Source organism: Miniopterus natalensis, chromosome 21 (genome assembly GCF_054644295.1).
Source record: "Miniopterus natalensis isolate mMinNat1 chromosome 21, mMinNat1.hap1, whole genome shotgun sequence".
In the NCBI taxonomy this organism is placed as follows: domain Eukaryota; kingdom Metazoa; phylum Chordata; class Mammalia; order Chiroptera; family Miniopteridae; genus Miniopterus; species Miniopterus natalensis.
In genome coordinates, this window is record NC_142101.1 from 9,800,731 (window position 1) to 9,820,161 (window position 19,431).

The 19,431-nt window shown below is 43.7% G+C and overlaps 2 protein-coding genes across 2 annotated transcripts in view; one reads left to right on the forward strand and one right to left on the reverse strand.

The window, feature by feature from the left end:
• The window catches only part of OPN3 (opsin 3), a 33,694-nt gene extending 33,056 nt beyond the window's left edge, over positions 1–638 (reverse strand). The window contains exon 1 of the mRNA XM_087828990.1: positions 259–638. Within this exon, the coding sequence (XP_087685116.1) occupies positions 259–616 (358 nt within the window). The 5' untranslated portion in view covers positions 617–638. The remainder of the gene's footprint in view (positions 1–258) is intronic.
• Positions 639–6,639: 6,001 nt separating this feature from the next.
• The window catches only part of WDR64 (WD repeat domain 64), a 54,678-nt gene continuing 41,886 nt past the window's right edge, over positions 6,640–19,431 (forward strand). The window contains exons 1-6 of the mRNA XM_016196045.2: positions 6,640–6,788; positions 8,413–8,543; positions 13,114–13,216; positions 14,905–15,008; positions 17,768–17,797; positions 19,049–19,159. Coding sequence (XP_016051531.2) covers positions 6,644–6,788; positions 8,413–8,543; positions 13,114–13,216; positions 14,905–15,008; positions 17,768–17,797; positions 19,049–19,159 — 624 coding nt within the window. The 5' untranslated portion in view covers positions 6,640–6,643. The remainder of the gene's footprint in view (positions 6,789–8,412; positions 8,544–13,113; positions 13,217–14,904; positions 15,009–17,767; positions 17,798–19,048; positions 19,160–19,431) is intronic.

The following is a 19,431-nucleotide window of genomic DNA, read 5'->3' on the forward strand; positions in this document are numbered from 1 at the left end:
AGGGGAGGGGAGAGGAGAGGAGGGCAGGGCAGAGGAGGGGAGAGGAGGGGAGGGCAGAGGAGGGGGAGGAGAGGAAGGGAGGGGAGGGCAGGGGACGGCAGGGCGGGCTGGAGAGTTGCAGCTAGGAGGCCGAGGGCGACGGGGCCGAGGGCTACGGGGGGCGGTGGGCTGGGGGGGCGAGGCGGCACCGACACGGAGGCAGTGCAGGGAGGGGGATGCAGAGGAGGGGAGGGCGCTCCTCCTCCCGGCCCAACTCACCGAAGAGGCTGCTGCTGAACCCGTCCCACACGCAGCCCGCGCCGCCCCAGACCCAGCCGCTCCGCAGGCAGGACCCGACGGCCAAGCTGCCCCCGAAGAGGGCCGCCAGCAGGTCGCTGAGGCTGAGGCTGACCAGGAGGAGGTGGGTGGGGCAGCGGAGCTGCCGGGCCTTGTAGTAGAGGACGAGCACCAGCAGGTTGCTGCCCACGCCCAGCAGCGCGACCGAGCCGAGCAGCAGCGCCAGGCGCCCGTAGGTGCTCGGGCTGAAGGGCGGCGCGGGGCTCAGCGTCCCCGCCGGCTCCGGACCCTCGGCGCCCTCCCAGGAGCCCCGATCGCCACTGCGGTTCCCCGAGTACATGGCCCGGCGCCCGCGGGAGGCGCTCAGCGGTCGGCGTGGCCCGCGGCGCGCTCTCCACCTGCTGGAACCCGGGACCCGCCGCCGGCTTTGGCCATTGTGCCCGCTGGTCCGCCTCTTCCGCCCGGCGCGCCCTCCTGGCCACGCCCTCCCGCGGCGCGTTCCCGCCTCCCGCGCGCCTCGTAGCCACGCCCCTCTCGCGGGGACGTTCCCGCCTCCCGCGCGCCCTCGTAGCCACGCCCTCCCAGCGCCCCTCGTAGCCACGCCCCTCCCCGCGCCCCCTCGTGGCCACGCCCCCGGCGCTCTCGGAGCCCCGCCTCCAGGCCCGGCTGCCACGCTCTCCCGGTCCCAACGGTGGCCAGGTCCCCCCGCCCCCCCAGCGCGCTCCCGGGAGGGTGAAGCCGCCGGGACCGCCTCCCACGCCCTGCCTCCCCTCCCGGCCCGCAGGCGCCCCGAGCGTGCACTCACCCCCTCGCGAATTCACACTCAGCCTTAAGCGTGGACTGGGGCCTGCGCCTCCCCTGTGCCAAGCGCGGGGCTGGGTGAGGGCCTCCGCCCGGGCGTGTCGCCTGCCCGGGGAGCTCGCCTGCAGCGCTGTCGCCGAGTCACCGGTCAGGGCAGCCCCAGGCTGGACCCCGGGCTGCTAAGCGGCGTTTCCTGGCGCTGCGGTGGATGCGCCCTGGTAGTGGGGACTGCCCAGCCCCCCAGCTTCAGCCCACACCTAGCAGCCATGGAGAGGTACGTAGGTGCTCTCTTTAGAGCAGCACGCGTTTTCCACTTGGCCTTTCCCCAGCAGCGATGAAAATAGACTACAAGTCAAATACAGAGTGTGGACGTGATCACACTGCAGGGACAGTGCCTGGGCCGCTGCCTTGTCGGTCCCTAACAGGGGGACCCCAGTCCTGAGCCCCACCTGCAGGCCGCCCTGGGCACTGGTGACCAGCACAGTGCTTGTGGAAGGACCAAGGAGGTGCCCTCCCTGAGGATGAGGGCATTTACCCCTCCCACCTCTGTTTAAAAGACCTGTGATGAACCCCCGCCCCCCCAATTCCCTGGAGATAAAACCTAATCTTCAAGGAATAGTCCGCTCCCCACCCTGGTGCATGGAGCAATCGGTGAGGAGCAGTGGGCTCTGCCCTCAAAACCTTCATTTCAGTCTTTCCAGCTTGGATTTGCCAGCTATGAGACTGTCTGACGCAACCACCTGTTTAAAAAGCTCATTCAATTTTATATTTTAGATTTATACGACCACTTAACAAGTGCTGTATGTTTAACGCCCACTGCGTTTTCCACATAGTGTCTAGTCTACAATAAGTTTTCAATAAATATTAGTTGAGTGAATGAATAAAGAAGGACTCACTGTACTTTTTCCTAAAACCATTCATTCATTCATTCATTCATTCATTCATTCATTCATTCTTTGGTGCTGAGTCCCTGCCCTTATAAAGCTTAAATTGTGATGATGTTGGGAGAGCAGGTGAGGTGGTTATTTTGTACAGGGTGTCACGAATAACCTCACTGCTGGTACTGGGGCCGGACTGTGCTTGGCATGTTGGAGAAAAACGAAGGAAACCAATGTGGCTGGAGCAGAATGAGAATTGAGAAATGGGGGCGGAGAGGTGGGTGACTAGTGATTGGCCAGATCATGCAGGGCCTTGGGCATTTTAATAAAAGGACTTTGGCTTCTACTCTATCAGAGTGAAGTCCAGCGCAACCACCCTGTGAGAGTAATAGCAGTGAAAGAAAAGGGAATAAGGTATTTTGGGCAAATGCATAAGAATTTTGACATCTAGGGTGACTTGTGAGTTCTCTAGAGGACCTGAAGTCCCTGGGGATCGTTCTCACGAAACTCCCTTGAGAGGGGCGATGCCTTTGTCAGCTGGCTGCTTGGGTCTCCTTTCACACCCTGGTTAGGGTCCCTTTAGACCTTACAGGCCCATCTCCAGTTGTGTCCCTCCCAGGATGACCCAGTTTGGCTCCTCTACTCAGAGTCTAGCATCTGGCTCTCTGGAAATATGTACACAGCCCTGCTCCATCAAATTCTGGACATGGTCTGCTGTGGAGAACTGGCCAGCCCAGTCTTTCCCCTTCGGTCCCCACTGGGTGGAAATAAGTGGAAAAATCATCACACCTTGACTACTCTGAAAATTTCTCTTTAAGGAAGTCTTCCCTAAGGGTCTCCTCAACCTACTAAGGAACCTGGCTTAAGTAGTTAGGGAAGAATAAGCAGTCACTTTCTAGAAGGAGCTGGTCCATGAAGCTTTTTTATATATATAATCTCTACTTTGATATCCATTATATAGTGAAATTTTGGTACACTGGGGTCAAAGAGAGCATTTACAGGCTTCCTGACTGGGTGTGGGGGGAGATTTAAAAAATTAAATTATGTTCAAAGGATAAGAGATCAGAATAGCTTATAATCAGCAAGAGAAGTTGATTAAAATAGACTTCTTTAACAGCAACCCTAGAAGACCTTCAAAATATTGAAAGAAAGCAAATTCCATCATAGAATTCTACACCCAACCAAACATCAATCAAATTGCAAGAGGAGATTAGGGATATTTTCTGACATGCAAGGAATCAAAAATTTATCTTCCAGATACTATTTTTGATGTGAGTCACCAAAATGAGGGAATAAACTATGGAAAAGAAAGACATAGAATAGAAGAGAGAAGACAAGGGCATTCCCAAAATGACTGCAAAGAAAGATAACAGTGTGACAGCAATGTGATGCCGTGACGTTATAGAAGGCATCGATCGGCCCGGGCTACAGGAATGTGACTTGAGAGACACGTGGAGGAGTGTTATCAAGATGCCTTTTGCTCTTGTATCATGTTTTTATCCTGAAAATGCCTGCGTCAGCATGGCCCAGATTCTTCCCAGGACTTGGTCAGCCAGTGTCCTTCCCATTGAAACTTCTGCCCCCTCTCTTTGGTCACATGCATCAACTCAGAATCCTCATTTCAGCCCAGAGAAGGCCTGAGAACTGGAGTTGGCCTTGGTGAACTCAGGCAGAAAATGCAGAGCTACCTATTCTCCTGATCAGGTTTCTACCAGATGGCCGGTGCCTGGGCCATGTCTGTGACCTAACCACAGGCCTGAGTCATGGCCCTTCCCTCTGACTTCCACCCACTGCTCTAACGAGACTCATAGAAGCTGAAGCCATAGTTGCTCAGGGAAACCATTCCACCTATTTTTTTCCTACAGCCTTTCTCCAATAGGGGTAATGCTACTTTACCTTACACAGCTAAGGGTGTGATTGCTTGTGAATTTTTAAAAAAATTTTTTAATCTTCACCCGAGGATATTTTTTCCATTGCTTTTCAGAGAGAGTAGGAGAGAGAGAAACATTGATGTGAGAGAGACACACCAATTGGTTGCCTTCTGCACAGTCCCTGATGGGTGCCGGGAATTGAACCTGCAACCAAGGTACATGCCCTTGGTCAGAATCAAACCCGAGACCCTTCAGTCCGCGGGCCCACGTTCTAACCGTTGAGCCAAACCGGCTAGGTCTGCTTCTGAATTTTTATGTCAATCACCTTTTACAATCACTTATATGTGAAAAGTAATTAATAAAATAATAAAATATTTGATTAAGGAAAAGAAGAAAAATTACACTTATAAAGGACTTTAGAATCATGGGTCCAGCTTTATAAAATAATACATTAATATTTACACAATGTGCATGCTTCTGTTGAAACTGCATACAGTTAGGAAAGTATGTGACCTGGGCCTAGAAGGAGGAATTCGAAAATCAATAGTTTTGTAAGAATGGTAGGAACATTGGTGATTGCTTTTAATGTTCTTTAAATTTGTTGTTATATCATTTTTGCAATTGAGAAAATAGTACAAATGCATCCTGTTGCTCCATAAAGAGCCATAATAGCTGTGAATTGTGTCAGCATACACTCTTAAGGTGTTCCCCAAAGCAGTGCCATAATATGCATTTATACCTACTGTCTCCACGTCCCCTCCTCCCACTCTCTTTAATCCACTGTACCACTAAGATAGCTTTTCTCAAGGTCTCCATAATCCACATTTCAATGCTTAATTTTCAGTCCTCATTTACCAGCACTATTTGGCACAGTTTACCACTCCTTTGTATTTGAATGCTTATCTGTAAATATTTCGGAACAGTATGCAGCTCTAAAACAGAATGTCACATAAATAGCAATATAACATAAATTATAATACATCTAAAATAATAAACAGTAATTTCTCAATATCATCAAATATCTAGTTGGGGCTCCAATTTCCAATTGTCTCATAAATGTTGTAATTTTTCAGTTTGGTGGAGTCAGGATCGAAATAAAGTTTATTCATAATGATTGATTGGTATGTCTTTAAAGTTCTCTTAAATCTGTATGTCCCACTCCATTTTTCTTCTTATGCAATTTCTTCCCCCCCCCAATACATTTTTAAATGATTTTAGAGAGAGAGGAACGGGAGAGAGAGAGAGAAAAGCATCTATGCGAGAGAGAAACATCGATCGGCTGCCTCCGGTGGCTGCCGTGGGCACCCTGACAACCTGGGCATGTGCCCTGATTAGGAATCAAACCTGTGACCCTTTGGTGCACAGGACGATGCCCAGCCAACTGAACCACACCAGCCAGAACATTATGCAATTTCTTTGTTGAATAAATGGAATGGTCCCTCCAAGGCCCCCTTTCTTTTTAAAATACTCTCTTCTCTTGGCTTCTGAGATACAGCTTTCCCTTGGGTCCTCCTACCTCACTGGCCACACCTCTTAGTCTCTGTCACTGGTGCTCCTGGATCACTCTGACCTGAACACTGATATGTTCAGGGTTCGGTCCTCAGCTTTCTTCCTTCCTCATCTGCATTGATCCCAGGTAACCTCACCTAGTCGAATGGCTTTAAATGTCATCTAAGCGGTGATGACGCTCAAGCTCTCTTCCATCTGCTTACTTAACATCTACAATTGCTTATCTAACAGACATCTCCCACTTAACATCTCCAAAATTAAACTCTTAATTGTCCCCCCAAATCTGCTCCTCCCACCAGCTTTCTTCCCCAAAGTAAATGAGTGACAACTCCATCTTTTCAGTTTCTTTTTAGGTTTTTTTTTAGTATTTATTTATTGATTTCAGAGAGGAAGGGAGAGGGAGAGACAAAAACATCAGTGATGAGAGAGTCATTGATGGGCTGCTCCCTGCAATACCTAAAGAAATAAGAGTCATTTTATTCTTCATGACCTCTAAAAATATCTCCATTTGTGATGGAAAGGACAGATGCTAAAATAACATTTTTTAAAAATATGTGTTTTTTTCATGAATTTTTAGAAAGAGTGGAAGGAAGGGAGGAGAGAGAGAAATATCGATGTGCAAGAGCAACATCGTTTTCCGTAAGCACCCTGGCAGGGGATCGAACCCAAAACCTGGGTATGTGCCCTGACTGGGAATGGAACCGGTGACCATGCAGTGCATGGGACAGCGCTCAACCAACTGAGCCACACCAGCCAGGGCTGAAATAACATCTTCATCTTTAGAACTTCATGCTTTCGTACCCAGTGCAGCTGCAAGAGTGTTACTCTCCACGGTGTCTGCAGGAGGAAGGCAGAGGATTTGAGAGCCGATAGAGGAGGGAGAAAGTCATGCCCAGTTTCCTTTCTTGGTCTTCACCCCTTCTTCCTTCTCTGGCAGTGTACACACCACACACACACAATTTGTGGAAAAATAGATCTCAACCTCCTCCTTACAAAGGAAGGAGCATATTACAGAGATATTGTGATGCAACGGGTGCCCTATGAAGAACACTGGTAACATTGTGAGGTCAGAATTTTACTGAAATGTTTGCCTGTGTCACATGCCTTAGACCTCTCGGGCTCCTCCCTGCCAACATCCTAGCGGCAGCTTGTACTCCTGCCCACAGAATGGGACTTGATGAGCAAAGGAATGGGACCCAGGGCGACACTCGAGACAGCAGGAAAGAAATGTAACAACTGGGAGGTTTTCCAAGTTGGCAAATTTGCTTTCTTTTCCCTGTACAGAAATAAAAGATTCCCTGCGTCCCGATGGATGCCAGTGAGGACAAGCATGTCAATGCTGCACTTCAGATGAACAATTTCAAGGCAGCCCTAAATGGGTTTGAAAAACTGGTTGAACGTACAGCGGCCCAGAAAAGAGATGAAAGAGCAGGCTTGTTTGTCCAAAAAGCAGGTAAGGACAGTGACTGTTGGGTCTGTTGATTACAACCAGAAAATGTTTTAAGCCACCAGAGAGAAGTAACACAGCTTAATAGCAAAGACACTTAATAGGGGGCCTGAGTCCTCCCTGAAAGAGCTAAGTGATCTTGGGGATGTTTTTCCCCCTTGTCTGAACCTTAATTGCCTCTCCTTCCAGAAATCTCTCCTTTCTGTGTCTCTCATCAGACCATTCTCTTATTTTTCCCCCTTTTTAGTCTTTGCTTCCCTTTCCTTGAGCTTTGCCTGTGTTCTCTCAGTCTTATAGTGTAGACATCATCTACCTACCTGGTCTCCTAAGCTAGGTGTCTCGGTAAAACCTTGGACTATTTCATGGTATCTCACTTGGGTTATTACAACAGCCTCTCAATATAACAGTCTCCTCTCCAAGAGTTCATTCCTTCCTCTCTATTTCTGCTAAGAGTGTTTCCTTTAAAAATGTTTTAAATGGCCACATTTTCGTCTTATTAGTTCACCTCTAAAATTCATATACATTAACTTGGCATCCAGGGCTATTCAATCATGCTTCAACCTACCTTTCCAGCCTCAGTTCCTAGCTGATTCCTTCTTGTTTCTCAGGTCTTAGTTTAATTCCCCCCCCCCCCCCCCAGGTCTTTAGGAAGGGCTTCCCCTCCACCCACCCCCACTATCTGATGCTCTCACCACTGCATATCACAGATCCCTCTTGGTTTCCTTCCTAGCATTTATCTCACTCTATACGTAATGAGTTTTACTTTGTCACTAAGGTATGGCATACATACAGTGAAGCCCATAAAATGTACTAATCAGAAGTACATAGCTCAATAAATTTTTGAACATTGGTAAAAAAAACCTGTAGCTACCAACCAGGTCAAGACAAAGAACATTTACAGCATCCCAGAAAGTTCCTTCATGCCCTTCTCAACTTAATACAGAGAACCACTAATCTAATGTCTATCTCTAGCAGTCTGTAGATATTTATTTCATTGTTCCCCTGTTAATGTTGTTTCTCACACTAGAATGTAAATTTCCCAAAAGAGGGATCTTGTCTGTCTAGGTTTCCATTCTAAGTCCAGCATCTAGCTCAGTTCTGACACATAACAGATGCTTAGTACATTTTTGTGTCAAACTCCTTCTTGTCCTTAGACTCAATAGTCATACTCCAGTGAATCACCAAATTTGGCAAAATCCATATTTAAGAAATGGGTGTTTGTGTGCTTTGTGTGTTTGCGTGTTTACAGTGTCAGCGAACCAATGAAGAACTGCTCTTTGCTCACTCCAGCAGAAATTCCTGGTTGGTAAAACTTTTAACAACAAGAAAGAAGTAACTCACTTTCTTCTTTCTGTTCCTGAACAAAACTCCTAAAATAGTTGCAACAAAAGCTACGGAGGAGGTGCTAAACACCAAAGTAAAATACAGTATTTTCTTCTGACTACGTAATACTTTAGCCAAGTCCCCAGTTATATTTCCAGTGGGGAAAAAAAATCTTTAAAGTGCAGAAGAATCTGGCTCCTGTAGGCTGAAATAATGGAATAGGTTAGCAAATAATAAAGACAGCTGAAAAATGCAATATAGTTGTTGCGATTTGATGACGATGCTTTTCCCCTTTGTTGCAATGCAGACATGATTGATTATGAGAAGTTTTATGCAGCAGTGCAGGCCCTCTTTGGTCCGGAGGTGAAGAACCAAGACGTGAAATGCTTCTACAGGAAACTCTGCAACAACCCTGACGCGCCTACAGACTGGTGTGAGGTAGTCGCTGTTCATGTATTATTTTTCTCTGTTTAGAATAAATAATTAATTCAAAGTGTTACTCCCACAGAGGATGAACGCGCGTGATGGTAGGTTTAAATGCCTACACCAGTACAGAGGTGACCACTGCCCATAACGAAAAGTGGGTAAACCAGATGGACGGTTAACTGTATCATTAATGAGTAACCCTTAAATATTTCTAGACCAAGTTGCCCATTGGAAGAACTATACATGCTATTAACAACCAAGATGTTAATGGTTTTCTTTACATTCTAAATGAAATATTCCTTTTCAGTGGTGTCAATGTATATAAATTCCAGTGTATCCAAATTCTGGATGTAAGAGAAGAAAAGGTTATGGTTGGCTGCCTCTTCCATTTCCTGAGTCCTTTTGTGACTGGCACAGTGATGACTCCTAAGATATCATCCTGGTGTTCTTGGGACAACTCGAGAAGCATGTCTGCTGGTTAAGTGGACTATGGAAATGGGGAGAAAGTGCCTCTGATCCTCGTTTAAACTCACAGAAGATGACATTCTGTAGCTTTATTTATAAACTAGATTCTAATTCTAAAAGGATTTGCAGTAGCTTACAATTTAAAAAATTGCACAGTGCATGCATAGTAATTAAAATGATTTTTAAAATCATCTGGCTCTCTCTTAAAATTCAGGAGTACAGTAGATAAGAGAAAAAGCAGGGATTTAAGAAATTTGACTATAACATTCATTTAATAAGTTGGTAGATATGTATAAATAGAACTTTGAACCCAAGGCTTAGAATTCAAAGACAATAAACATGCAACAATCAATAACTTTCACAAACAACAATCAATAACTCCCCCTTCCCATACACATCACTAATAGGAAAAAAAAAAAAAAATTTCCATTCACAAGAGCGATAAATAGCAAAAAATATGGGATAAATCTTTTAAGGAACATGCAAGACTATGACATTGGACTGAAGGACAACACTCAACAAAGAGAAGATCTGGAAAATTACCGAGACTCAATTTTGTAAAGATCCCAACTGTCTCCAAATTCACTTAAAAATTTAATAGAATTTCAATAAAACAGATTTTTAGAATTAATGCAGTTATAACTAATAGAGATACTCCAAAACATCAGTAATTGAATTTCGGTACATCCTATGTCTTTTCGATAATTCTTACGAATATTTTTGGTTGCCTGTAGAAATTGAAAACCATTCTCACGAACTTCTGGTGAGTTCCCACAAAGCCTTGGACACCTACAGAGCACCATGAGGATTCTACTGTGGAGCATATTTCTAAAGCATGTTCATTTTTGCAAGACGTGAAAATTAAAACTATGATTTTCACTTAGATCTTTGCTTGACTGTAACATTACAAGTGAAAAATATGAAAGCACAATATATATGAAAACATATAACCCAGATGAAGATAGAAGTGGAAAGGGGCTCCTGGAGTACCAGGTTCATGCATCAAAGATAATGGATTCTGGCCCGGTAGGAGTGGCTCAATTTGTTGAGCGTTGTCCTGTGTTCCGGAAGGTTGCCGGTTCAATTACCGATAAGGGCACATACTGGGTTTCAGGTTCGATCCCCAGTTGGGGCACCTACAGAAGGCAACCAATCAATGTTTCTCTCTCTCAACAGTGTTTCTCTCTGTCTCTGTCTCTCTCTCTCCCTCCCCCTCTCTAAGCATGTGCTTGGGTGAAAATTAAAAAAAAACCCACCCAAAATATAATGAATTCTGATTGTTATGCTGACTACTTTTTCATGTCCTGTTCTTTCCTTCTTTCTTTCATGACATTATCCTGTTACATTTCTTGGGTTCCTGTAAATCATATGTGAGTTTCATAGAAAAACTGAGGCTGAATGTCGGACACCCTGTATGTATTTGAAGAATAACTTGAAGTTTGAAAAAATGGTGCAGAAAGGTCCCTCTTTTCCTGTCCTCCTGTTACTTTCCTCACAAACTATCTGTGCCGATGCTCCTAAGAGGCATTTCTATTTCAAGTCGTGTGACCTAACCTTTCTGGGCTTCACATCCGTCATCAGTAAAGTGGAAATTCAGTGCTGGAAGACTAATTTCATCCCAGGATGAATTACCTGCTTTTTTTACCAGCCAACAGTAATCTTATAAGGTAGTAAGAACTAGGTTTACTCTTTCAAAGTCAGGCACAAAGGTACAACCTGATTCTGAATATAAATCTCTTTATTGTAGCAATGCCCCAAAAAGGTGAACTCTCTTTTTCTAGGTTTTGGTACAAATGATCTTGGGAAAATTGACATCTGTAAGATAATGAAACCTTAAAACTCAACTAAAACATCATCTAGACCTGCCCCTTTAATTTATACTTAGAAAAATTAGATGCAAAGAGATCCAAAGAAGTGTGATTGTCTTAAATTTATAAAGCTAGTTAGCGAAAAATTCTGGTACAATTACAATATGCTTTTGCTACAATACCATGTTGGTCTGTGTCTCCAGTGGGCAAGTCATGAAAACACTCAAATTAATCCAGAGTAGGCCTCTTTGGCATCCAACACCATAAGGGATGCCTATAGCTGTAGGCCCTCAAGGGTGAATTTCAAGGGAATTATAAATCTAAAACTATATCTGCTAACTTCAAAAATGTTAAAAGAGTGCTCCAGGGTAGGTTAAAATATAAGTTGCATACATGTTTGGTTTCTCTTCTATCTGCTTTTCATTTTCTCCAAATGTTCATCCAAAAAAAAAGTATAGTTTAAAAAAATGAATCACTTAAAGCATGGAGCCAGCCCTTTAAATAACACAGTTAAAAGAAAAAAATTAATACTCAAACGCATCATAAAATGCTCCAAGCATGTCACAAGTATAATTACTAGACTGAAATAAACTGTTGAAAGAGAAATTTGAGATCCTTAAGGTAATGTGATTAGCAGACAGTAGAACTGGAATTGGACCCAGGCCCAAGTAAAAAGCTCCAGATATTGCCTCATACAGGACAGCAGTCCTGGGTTTCTTCCCACATCTGTTCTGAACACTTATCAGATACCAAGTCACTATCTCCATAAAAATTACACTAAAATTACAAATTGAGTTGAATGACAGTCTATAAACTGCTTTTTGAAAATATAGGCACTATAGAAATATAGAGAGTGTCCTTTCCAATTAAGGACAACCCACCCGTGTGGCATTCTCCTATCCTTGAGAAACATACATGTTCAGTAGCAGGGAAATAATCATCACTCCCATAGTCATTTCACATTATTTTCTGAAACGTATTATCTGAGGTTAAATTGCTGACTTTGGTCAATCTTTGGTTGTATTTGGCTCAAGTCATTTCAATTGTACTGAGTTGCATTTATAAAATGAAGATGTGACAGGCAGGAATTTAAAGGTTCACTCCTCCAAGATTCCTGTCTCTTGGATATTCAATCAAGCCCCAATGTAGATACTATTGTGAAGGGACTTTTGCAGATATAATTAAGGTCTAATCAGATGACCTTAAAAGTAGAAAGATTATTCTGGGTTATCTGGTTAGACCCAGTGTAATCATGAGTCCTAAAAATCAGAAGAGGAAGGGAGAAATAAGATTCCAAATGTGATGCGGATTTGCAACACCATTGCTGGTGCCCAGAGGTAGGGTCCATGTGTTAGGACTGAAGAGAGGCCTCTAGGAACTAAGAGTAGCCCCAGCTGGCAGCCAGCAAGAAAACACAGGATTCAGGCCAACAACCTGAATGAATTTGGAAGCAGTTCCCCGCCCCCTAGTCCTCAGTAAAGAACACGTCTGTACTGACATCTTGATTTTAGCCCAATGAGACCCATTTTGGACTTCTCGCCTACAGAACTGGTGAGCTAGTAAATGGGTGTTGTAAGCCACTGTGTTTGTGGTAATTTGTTTCAGTAGCAATTAAAAAACTAATACAGAGGGGAAAGTGTCAAAGTTCAAGACACCTATGTCTGCTGTTACAACCAACAAAAACCAAAGTGTAGCGATGAGAGGGATTCAAATTCAATAGCAGTGGAAGGAGGAACAACACTTGGAGAAGGAGGTTGGATAAACTCAAATGAAAGACCAAAGATTATTACCTGTGATTGCCATTGGAAGCTTTGTTGTATTTTTGTTTTTAAGACAGGAAAGATTTGAATATGCTAAAGGCAAAAGTCAGACAACTGAACATCTGTCTTAAGCTCTACAGTTTCTTAAATTCCAAAACTCCCCCTAAAAGGGATAAAACATCTTGCCCAGGAAGATCTGTGGAAAATGGATAGGAAAAGTCCTTTGAGAGTGGCCAAATTCAATGTCAAGAGTCTCAACTGGGACCCTGTCTGATGAAGGCTGATTTGATCTCCAACCAAGTGTGCTCTCCTAATAGAACTATCAGTCTGAGCAGGGACACCAGTCTGGTCCATTCCTCAGAAAGGAAAATCAGGGACAGCGCACTGTGTGTTGAATGTATTAAACTGCCTTCCCTTCGTATGCGGACCCTCTGATGTTTATAAAGCAAGGTGTTGACTGTTAATCCAAGACTTTAAATCCAACCAACACCCAATCTGTTACTTCGCGGTGGATTCTGAAATATGTTCATGTGTTGTTTGGGATTTTAGATCTTTGGATATTACTCCTCTGAAGACGACTCTCTTACTTCCCAGTTGGATGAAGAAAATTTGGTTTTCCTCGTGTCTAGAAAACAGCGTGTCATAATTTCAGGTGATATTGTTCATTTCCCTTCCAAATTGATATGGGTTTTAATATGTTCTCAAAAATGAATATTGGGAATATAACATTTCCATAGAGTCACTTTTCATTTTATTTACTTTGTGACAGTTTCATATGCGATATCAAAAGAAACTGTACCTGCAGTTGAGTTTGAAATATTGTCATTGCTCTGAAGGACACTAAATAGAGAATTTGGGGGAGGGGGATCACATTTTACTGAGGAGGAGCACATCTCAAGGTAAAGCTCTCTATAATAGCACCTCAGTAATGCAGGTTGCAGTACCGAATGGAATCACATTTTTTTTACAGTGTTCTTAAAATTTAATTTTCAACTTTTCACTAATTAGAACTCCTTTTCACACACTCATCCTCAGTTACCTCACGGAGGTTTAACCCTAGATGGGAAAATGTGCATTTGGGCCAAACACAGAGTGTGTTATCTCATTTGAGAAAGTCTCCAGTTTACATGTCAGTTATTTTTAAATTTGAGCCTGGTCCCCAGCAACTCCCACCCAGTCTTCCTTTCGAAAGCACCTGAACTTACTTCACTACTTTGTGACCCAAGCCCACCCTTGTCTTCGACCCTTCCTTGGCCTAATCAGAGGCCTCACCAGAGCCCAAACTCTGGCCATGGGAACCCTCAGCATAGAAGAAAAACAAGGGGGCTGTCCCTGCTGCCACCACCACTGAGCTGGCCAGTGAACAGGGGACACATGTTGCTGGCATCCTAGGTTAGAACCTTGAAAATATCTTCCTAGATGGCAGTTGGGTTCTGTAGTTCATTTATTCACTCAACACACATGTGTTAACGTCTCCCATGTGAGCCAGGTAGCTCTGTAAGTGCTGGGGACACAGCAGAGAGCAAACAATCATAAATCCCTGACATCATGAAATTTGCATTCCAATGGGGAGAGATAGACAATGAAAAACATCAAAGAAGTAATATGTAATAGGTCAGACGGTACAAAGTGGGACAGAAAAAAAATTAAGTAAGCAGGCTGGGGGAGAAGAAGTTGGTTTGGAGATGGGAACACGGTGTAGGGGTTTTAAGTGGGTGGTCAGGGAAGACCACGCTGGGCAAGTGATAAAGACCTGGAGTTAATGAGAAAGCAAAACATACGCTTCAGGTAGGAGCAGAAGAGGGGGAGACACCAGAGAGTGTGTGGCCAAGCTAAAGACTTCTGAGAAGCTATAAGAGGGCTGCAGATACGGGGCAGGGGGTGGGGGGGGGGCAGGATCTGAGTTATACTTTCAATGTTTATTCTGGCTTCTGTGTTGAAAATAGTCTATAATGGGGAAGGCCCCGAAGCAGGGAGATTTGGCAGTGTCTTGACATAGGAGTATGTTCTCAGCCTTTTTTCCATTATTGATCCCCTAAGGAGCCTTTTAGACATTTTTCCTATGGGCCCCTCTCGCCCCAAACTCCCTCCCAGCGCCCTCCCCCCACCCGACAGCACTGAGTATCTGATTTTGTGCTCTATGTATATCTATGCACCGTACACAAAAATAGTGAGACTCATTCACACCCCCCCAAGCACCAATTGGCACCTTCTTGGAGGCAGTATTTTCTCAGTTCAGAAAGAGTTGGTGGGGTTTTTTTTTCTTTTTTAACAAACCTAACAAGTGACTCTTAGGATCTTTGCTGCTGGGAGTTGAACTGAATATTATGCTGTTGACAGGAAGTAGGAGACGGGATGTGATTAAATGCATTGTCAAGATCCCGCACTTGGATTTACTAATAGCAGCTTCTCAGAGAGGATTAATAACAGTCTTTAATAACCAGGTAATTTGAAATCTTGGACTCCTCCTGCCCTTTCCCTCCCTCCCTCCCTCCCTCCCTCCCTCCCTCCCTCCCTCCCTCCCTCCCTCCCTCCCTCCCTCCCTCCCTCCCTCCCTTCCTTCCTTCCTTCCTTCCTTCCTTCCTTCCTTCCTTCCTTCCTTCCTCTTTTGTTTTGTCTATGCATTATACATACGTATCACATACGGCAGAAATCATAAACCGTATTTCAGAGTTATTCCAAAAAATCAAACTAAATATAACTAAAATGAAGAGTCTCCAGAACCCCAGAGCACTTTTTGAGATTTAGTAACTGCATTTAGCATTGTTCCTCGTGTATCATACGAACCAGGTGGCATCAGCACAATTAACAGATGACCCTGGGTAATTTCTCAGAAAAAATCAGAAAAATTCACAAGCCAAGTGATTTTGTCATAATCCTACCAAATAATAAAGGGTCCAAACAAGAACCTTGGAGTAAAAAAAGGGCTCAAGTTCTAGCCCCTTGATTTTACTAGCTATGATGTTAAGTATGGAACTTAAGGAGCCAGCGTATCTTTTCACTTCTTTTTTTTTTACATCTGCAAAATGCAGACAATAGGACCAGTCCTCTCTCCCTCAGAGGATCGTAGTGAAGGTCAAATGAGATAATGAATGTGGAAGCACTTTATGAACAATAAATCCCCATATAAATGTAATGCATTGCTCTCATTAATGTCATTGCTTTCTAAATTTATAAGTTTAGGACTTCTATTTTTAAAAGAGGAGAGATTTTAATGGAGGAATAGTCTAGATAGCATTTCGCTATGAAAATACAACGTGAATATCAAAAAATAATTCCAGTTACTAGTTGATTTCCAACTAGAGGCAAGCTTTATACAAGTAAAATATACTAAACCATTACATGATTAAAATGTGTACAAAAATTGTCAGCCCTTCAGTGATCTCTATTACAAGCAGCCAGATTTGGTGAGGAGGGGGCTGCCTTCACCCAGAGGACCCGAAGTGGGAGGCTCTGGGTGTGGATATGGGGCCTGGGTCCCCACCCAACTGTGCATGTTACCTATTTATCTCCATGCCCTGCTTCCTCCTCACTGAGAACCAGACAACTTCCCTTCCTGGGTAGTTGCGCTGATTCAATAAGTTGATGATACACAGAAAGTGCTTGGTCGGCATCATTGTGAGCACTCAGTGAATGTTGACAATTAGGGTTATGAACCAATGATATGAAAACAGAATGAGAAAGTCCTTCCTGATCTCTTTTTCAGTGCCTTACGGTCCTTCTCTCTCTCTCTTTTTCTTTCTTTATTGCCTCAAAAATAGAACTAAGATGGTATCTAAATAAGAATCTGAGGAGAATCATGAACTTTCTAATGAAACAGTTCAGGATCATGTGATGTAAGTGAGGTGGCTTCATATGTGCAGAAATGTGTCTCTCACACACATGCTTATAGGTGAACATGTGTATACTCACAAGCACACAGACACATCTGTTTCTTATAAGATACTGTAATTGAAGAGAAAAGATTGCTTAAACAATTATTTTAAGACTTGATACACCAGGATTAAATAGCATTTTGAATGTTGCATGCCTTACAAATAGGATGACACATTCTATGAGAATAGTAATTTGGTAAGGGAGGTCACAGGAATAATTTATTAGGTAGTCAATAATGCAAAATATCTTATAACAGCTTAATCCATAATTTAGGCTCTATCTGACATCGAATAAATACATTCCAGGATTTTCTTCGTGCCCTCTGGAGGCTTTGGTAATCTAGAATTCAAATGTCCTTGGTAAAAATTCCTGACAAAAAGGCTGATTTTAAAAAATTCAGAAGATAAACTTTTAAAGAAGATAAGAGACCCTGAGTGACTTCGCTGAAGATGAAGTTGGGGAGATTGAAGAGGAGGAACCACAGGCGTCCTGCTCTCTGCTCACCAATTTCCTTATAAGTTTGTCCATCTAGAAATAAGTCCCTGGCAGGAAAGCCTCTGTGAACTCTTCAGATGAAAGACACAACCAGATGACCACACTAACAGTGATGGCCCTGACTTTTTCACTTTTCCACATAATCCATTCCCTCTGGGCAGCCGTTCCCTACATACTTGAGCATCCAAAAGAAACCAGGTCATTAATATACGTCAACTAAACAATTAATTAACACGCCTTAAGGGTATAAGAGGCCACTCGTGTCCATTCTAGCTCTGCATGGAGCAAATCTGTGATCCTCAACTATTATAGTACCCGGGGCATGATATTCAATTGGAACTTACTGAATAAAAGAGGAAGCCCACTGGGCAGAATGTTAAGTCCCTCAATAACTTGAGAGATAAATCTCAAATAAAGCAATGTGGTTTTTTTCTACATCAATCTATATTCACATCAGCCTATTTCACATTTTTTTAAATCACTCTTGCCATTGCTGTTAGTATTATTTTGCATTCCCAATTTTTTATTTGCTCTAAGCATCTAAAGGATGGGAGGCAATTGGCAAATGGGAGGAACAAAAGAACCAGTAAAATGTAAGACTCTGAGGGCGGCCACCAGGCTTAAAGACCAGTCACAGGAGCAGACACCTTGGCCAAAGCCAGCAGAGCACAGTCCACAGAGCTAGACCCTTAGGGGAAGGAGAGACAGGGAGGAGGCTGGTGGAGGTGGGAATGGCAAGTGAGAGTAAACCGAGGAGATGCTGTGCCATGTAGGCGTCAGCATTCGCACCCTTAGCCAACGAGGTTTCATTGCTTTCTTCCTTCGTTTACAGATGAGAGTGCAGACCAGCACCAACGTCACAGTGAGTACATTTTGAAAACTCCCAATTAAGTCAAATGTAGGGCTGTGGTGATGGTTCCTCCATAACTAATCTCAAACTCAGTGAAATGCTCTGAAAATAAGATGTTTTCCTACGTTGTAAATGTAGGTTTATTGACTAAAACTAAACCTTGAGCAACAGCACAGGGGACCCAGATCTTGCTTTGTGGAGTTCAGTTGATTGAAGAGAATTACTTGGAAACTGATTACACTGGGAAGCTTTGATTTAAATCGCTTAAGTTTTTCTAAGCACCCTCTACTCAAAAATGTAAAAAAAGAGACACAACCCAAGTTGTGAGAATAAGGAAAGAGCCAATATAAATAATATCAAGACATTTTATTTTAAACTCGAAAACAGCATAAAAATTTGAGTGCAGTGTTGTAATCTACTTGCTCTACATTGCTAATTGGATAAGTAACCTAGCAGCAGATGAAAAGCTATAGGGGCTGCTCCCAGAATCCCACATGCCTTCCTTTGAGACCCGAAGATGCTTGACTTGCCCCCCTGCTTGCCTGCACCCGGTGCACTGAACTACAAAGGAGGTGGCCAGGCCATCAGGCGGGGCAGAGCAGTCTGGTTTCTCCCTAGGCCTCTGCACCTTTGTTCCTTAAACTGAAGAAAACCTGTTAGATTCCTAATGTGTTTTACGGAAGATCCAAGGGCAGGCCTGAAACACGCAGCAGTTTCTGGCTCCCATGAAGGGGAGCTGTTCTCCTTGCTCAGTAGTGTGCTATCCTAGATATTGCTGATTCTACCCAACTTGGTGGCTTGAGGCAAGACACAGGCAAACTCATTGACCTCAACTTGATCATAGACCTGTGATCACTGAGGTCGTTTGTAGATATAAATTTTAAGCACGGCTACAGGGCCAGAGACCGTGGTTAATCTAGTCTCCCTGTGTGTCCCTGTGAAGAAGTGCTGTCACCTAAGTGAACAGGGCACAAAGATGCTGCTCTGCCAGCCGCCCTGTGCTTCCAGAGCTGCATCGGGCACTAGCTCCATTGTCCCCCAGCTGACAGTGCTGAGAAACTCCAGGGAAGGGTGAGAGGGGAAAAGATGAGAGCCTCTCAAGACATCACAGAAGAGATACTTGGAGGCTCCTCTGCAAACAAGGAGGCAAAAATGGGGTTTTTAATGTAACTAACCTATTTTTTAGTAACCATCACTATATGGTAGGACAAAACACAACGTACATCCCCTCTGCCCCCCTCCAATTCTATGCTTTTCTATCAGGATACCTCTTGGATTACAGGATGCGATTACCTCTCGCAGCTGAAACGAATTGTTGCCACCACAGAAAGGACCATTATTGTCTGGGATTATAAAGCTCAAGGGAGCAACCAGGTACTGTACCAAGAGAAAAACTCAAAGACAAGAGATTGTCTTTTCCATGCTGGTAGAATATGAGCACCAACCTTTATCTACTGCACATCAGTTTCCCTATATGTACAATGAGGGGAGTTTAACTAAATAATCAAGCTCAGCATTAATATCACTATTAATATTTTTTCACTTAGTGTGTATTTAATTTGGGGGTATTGTGGGGTTTTTTTGATAGAGAGAGAGGCTAATTCCTTTCTCCCTTTTATACCCTTCTCTTGAATCCAAGTAATAGC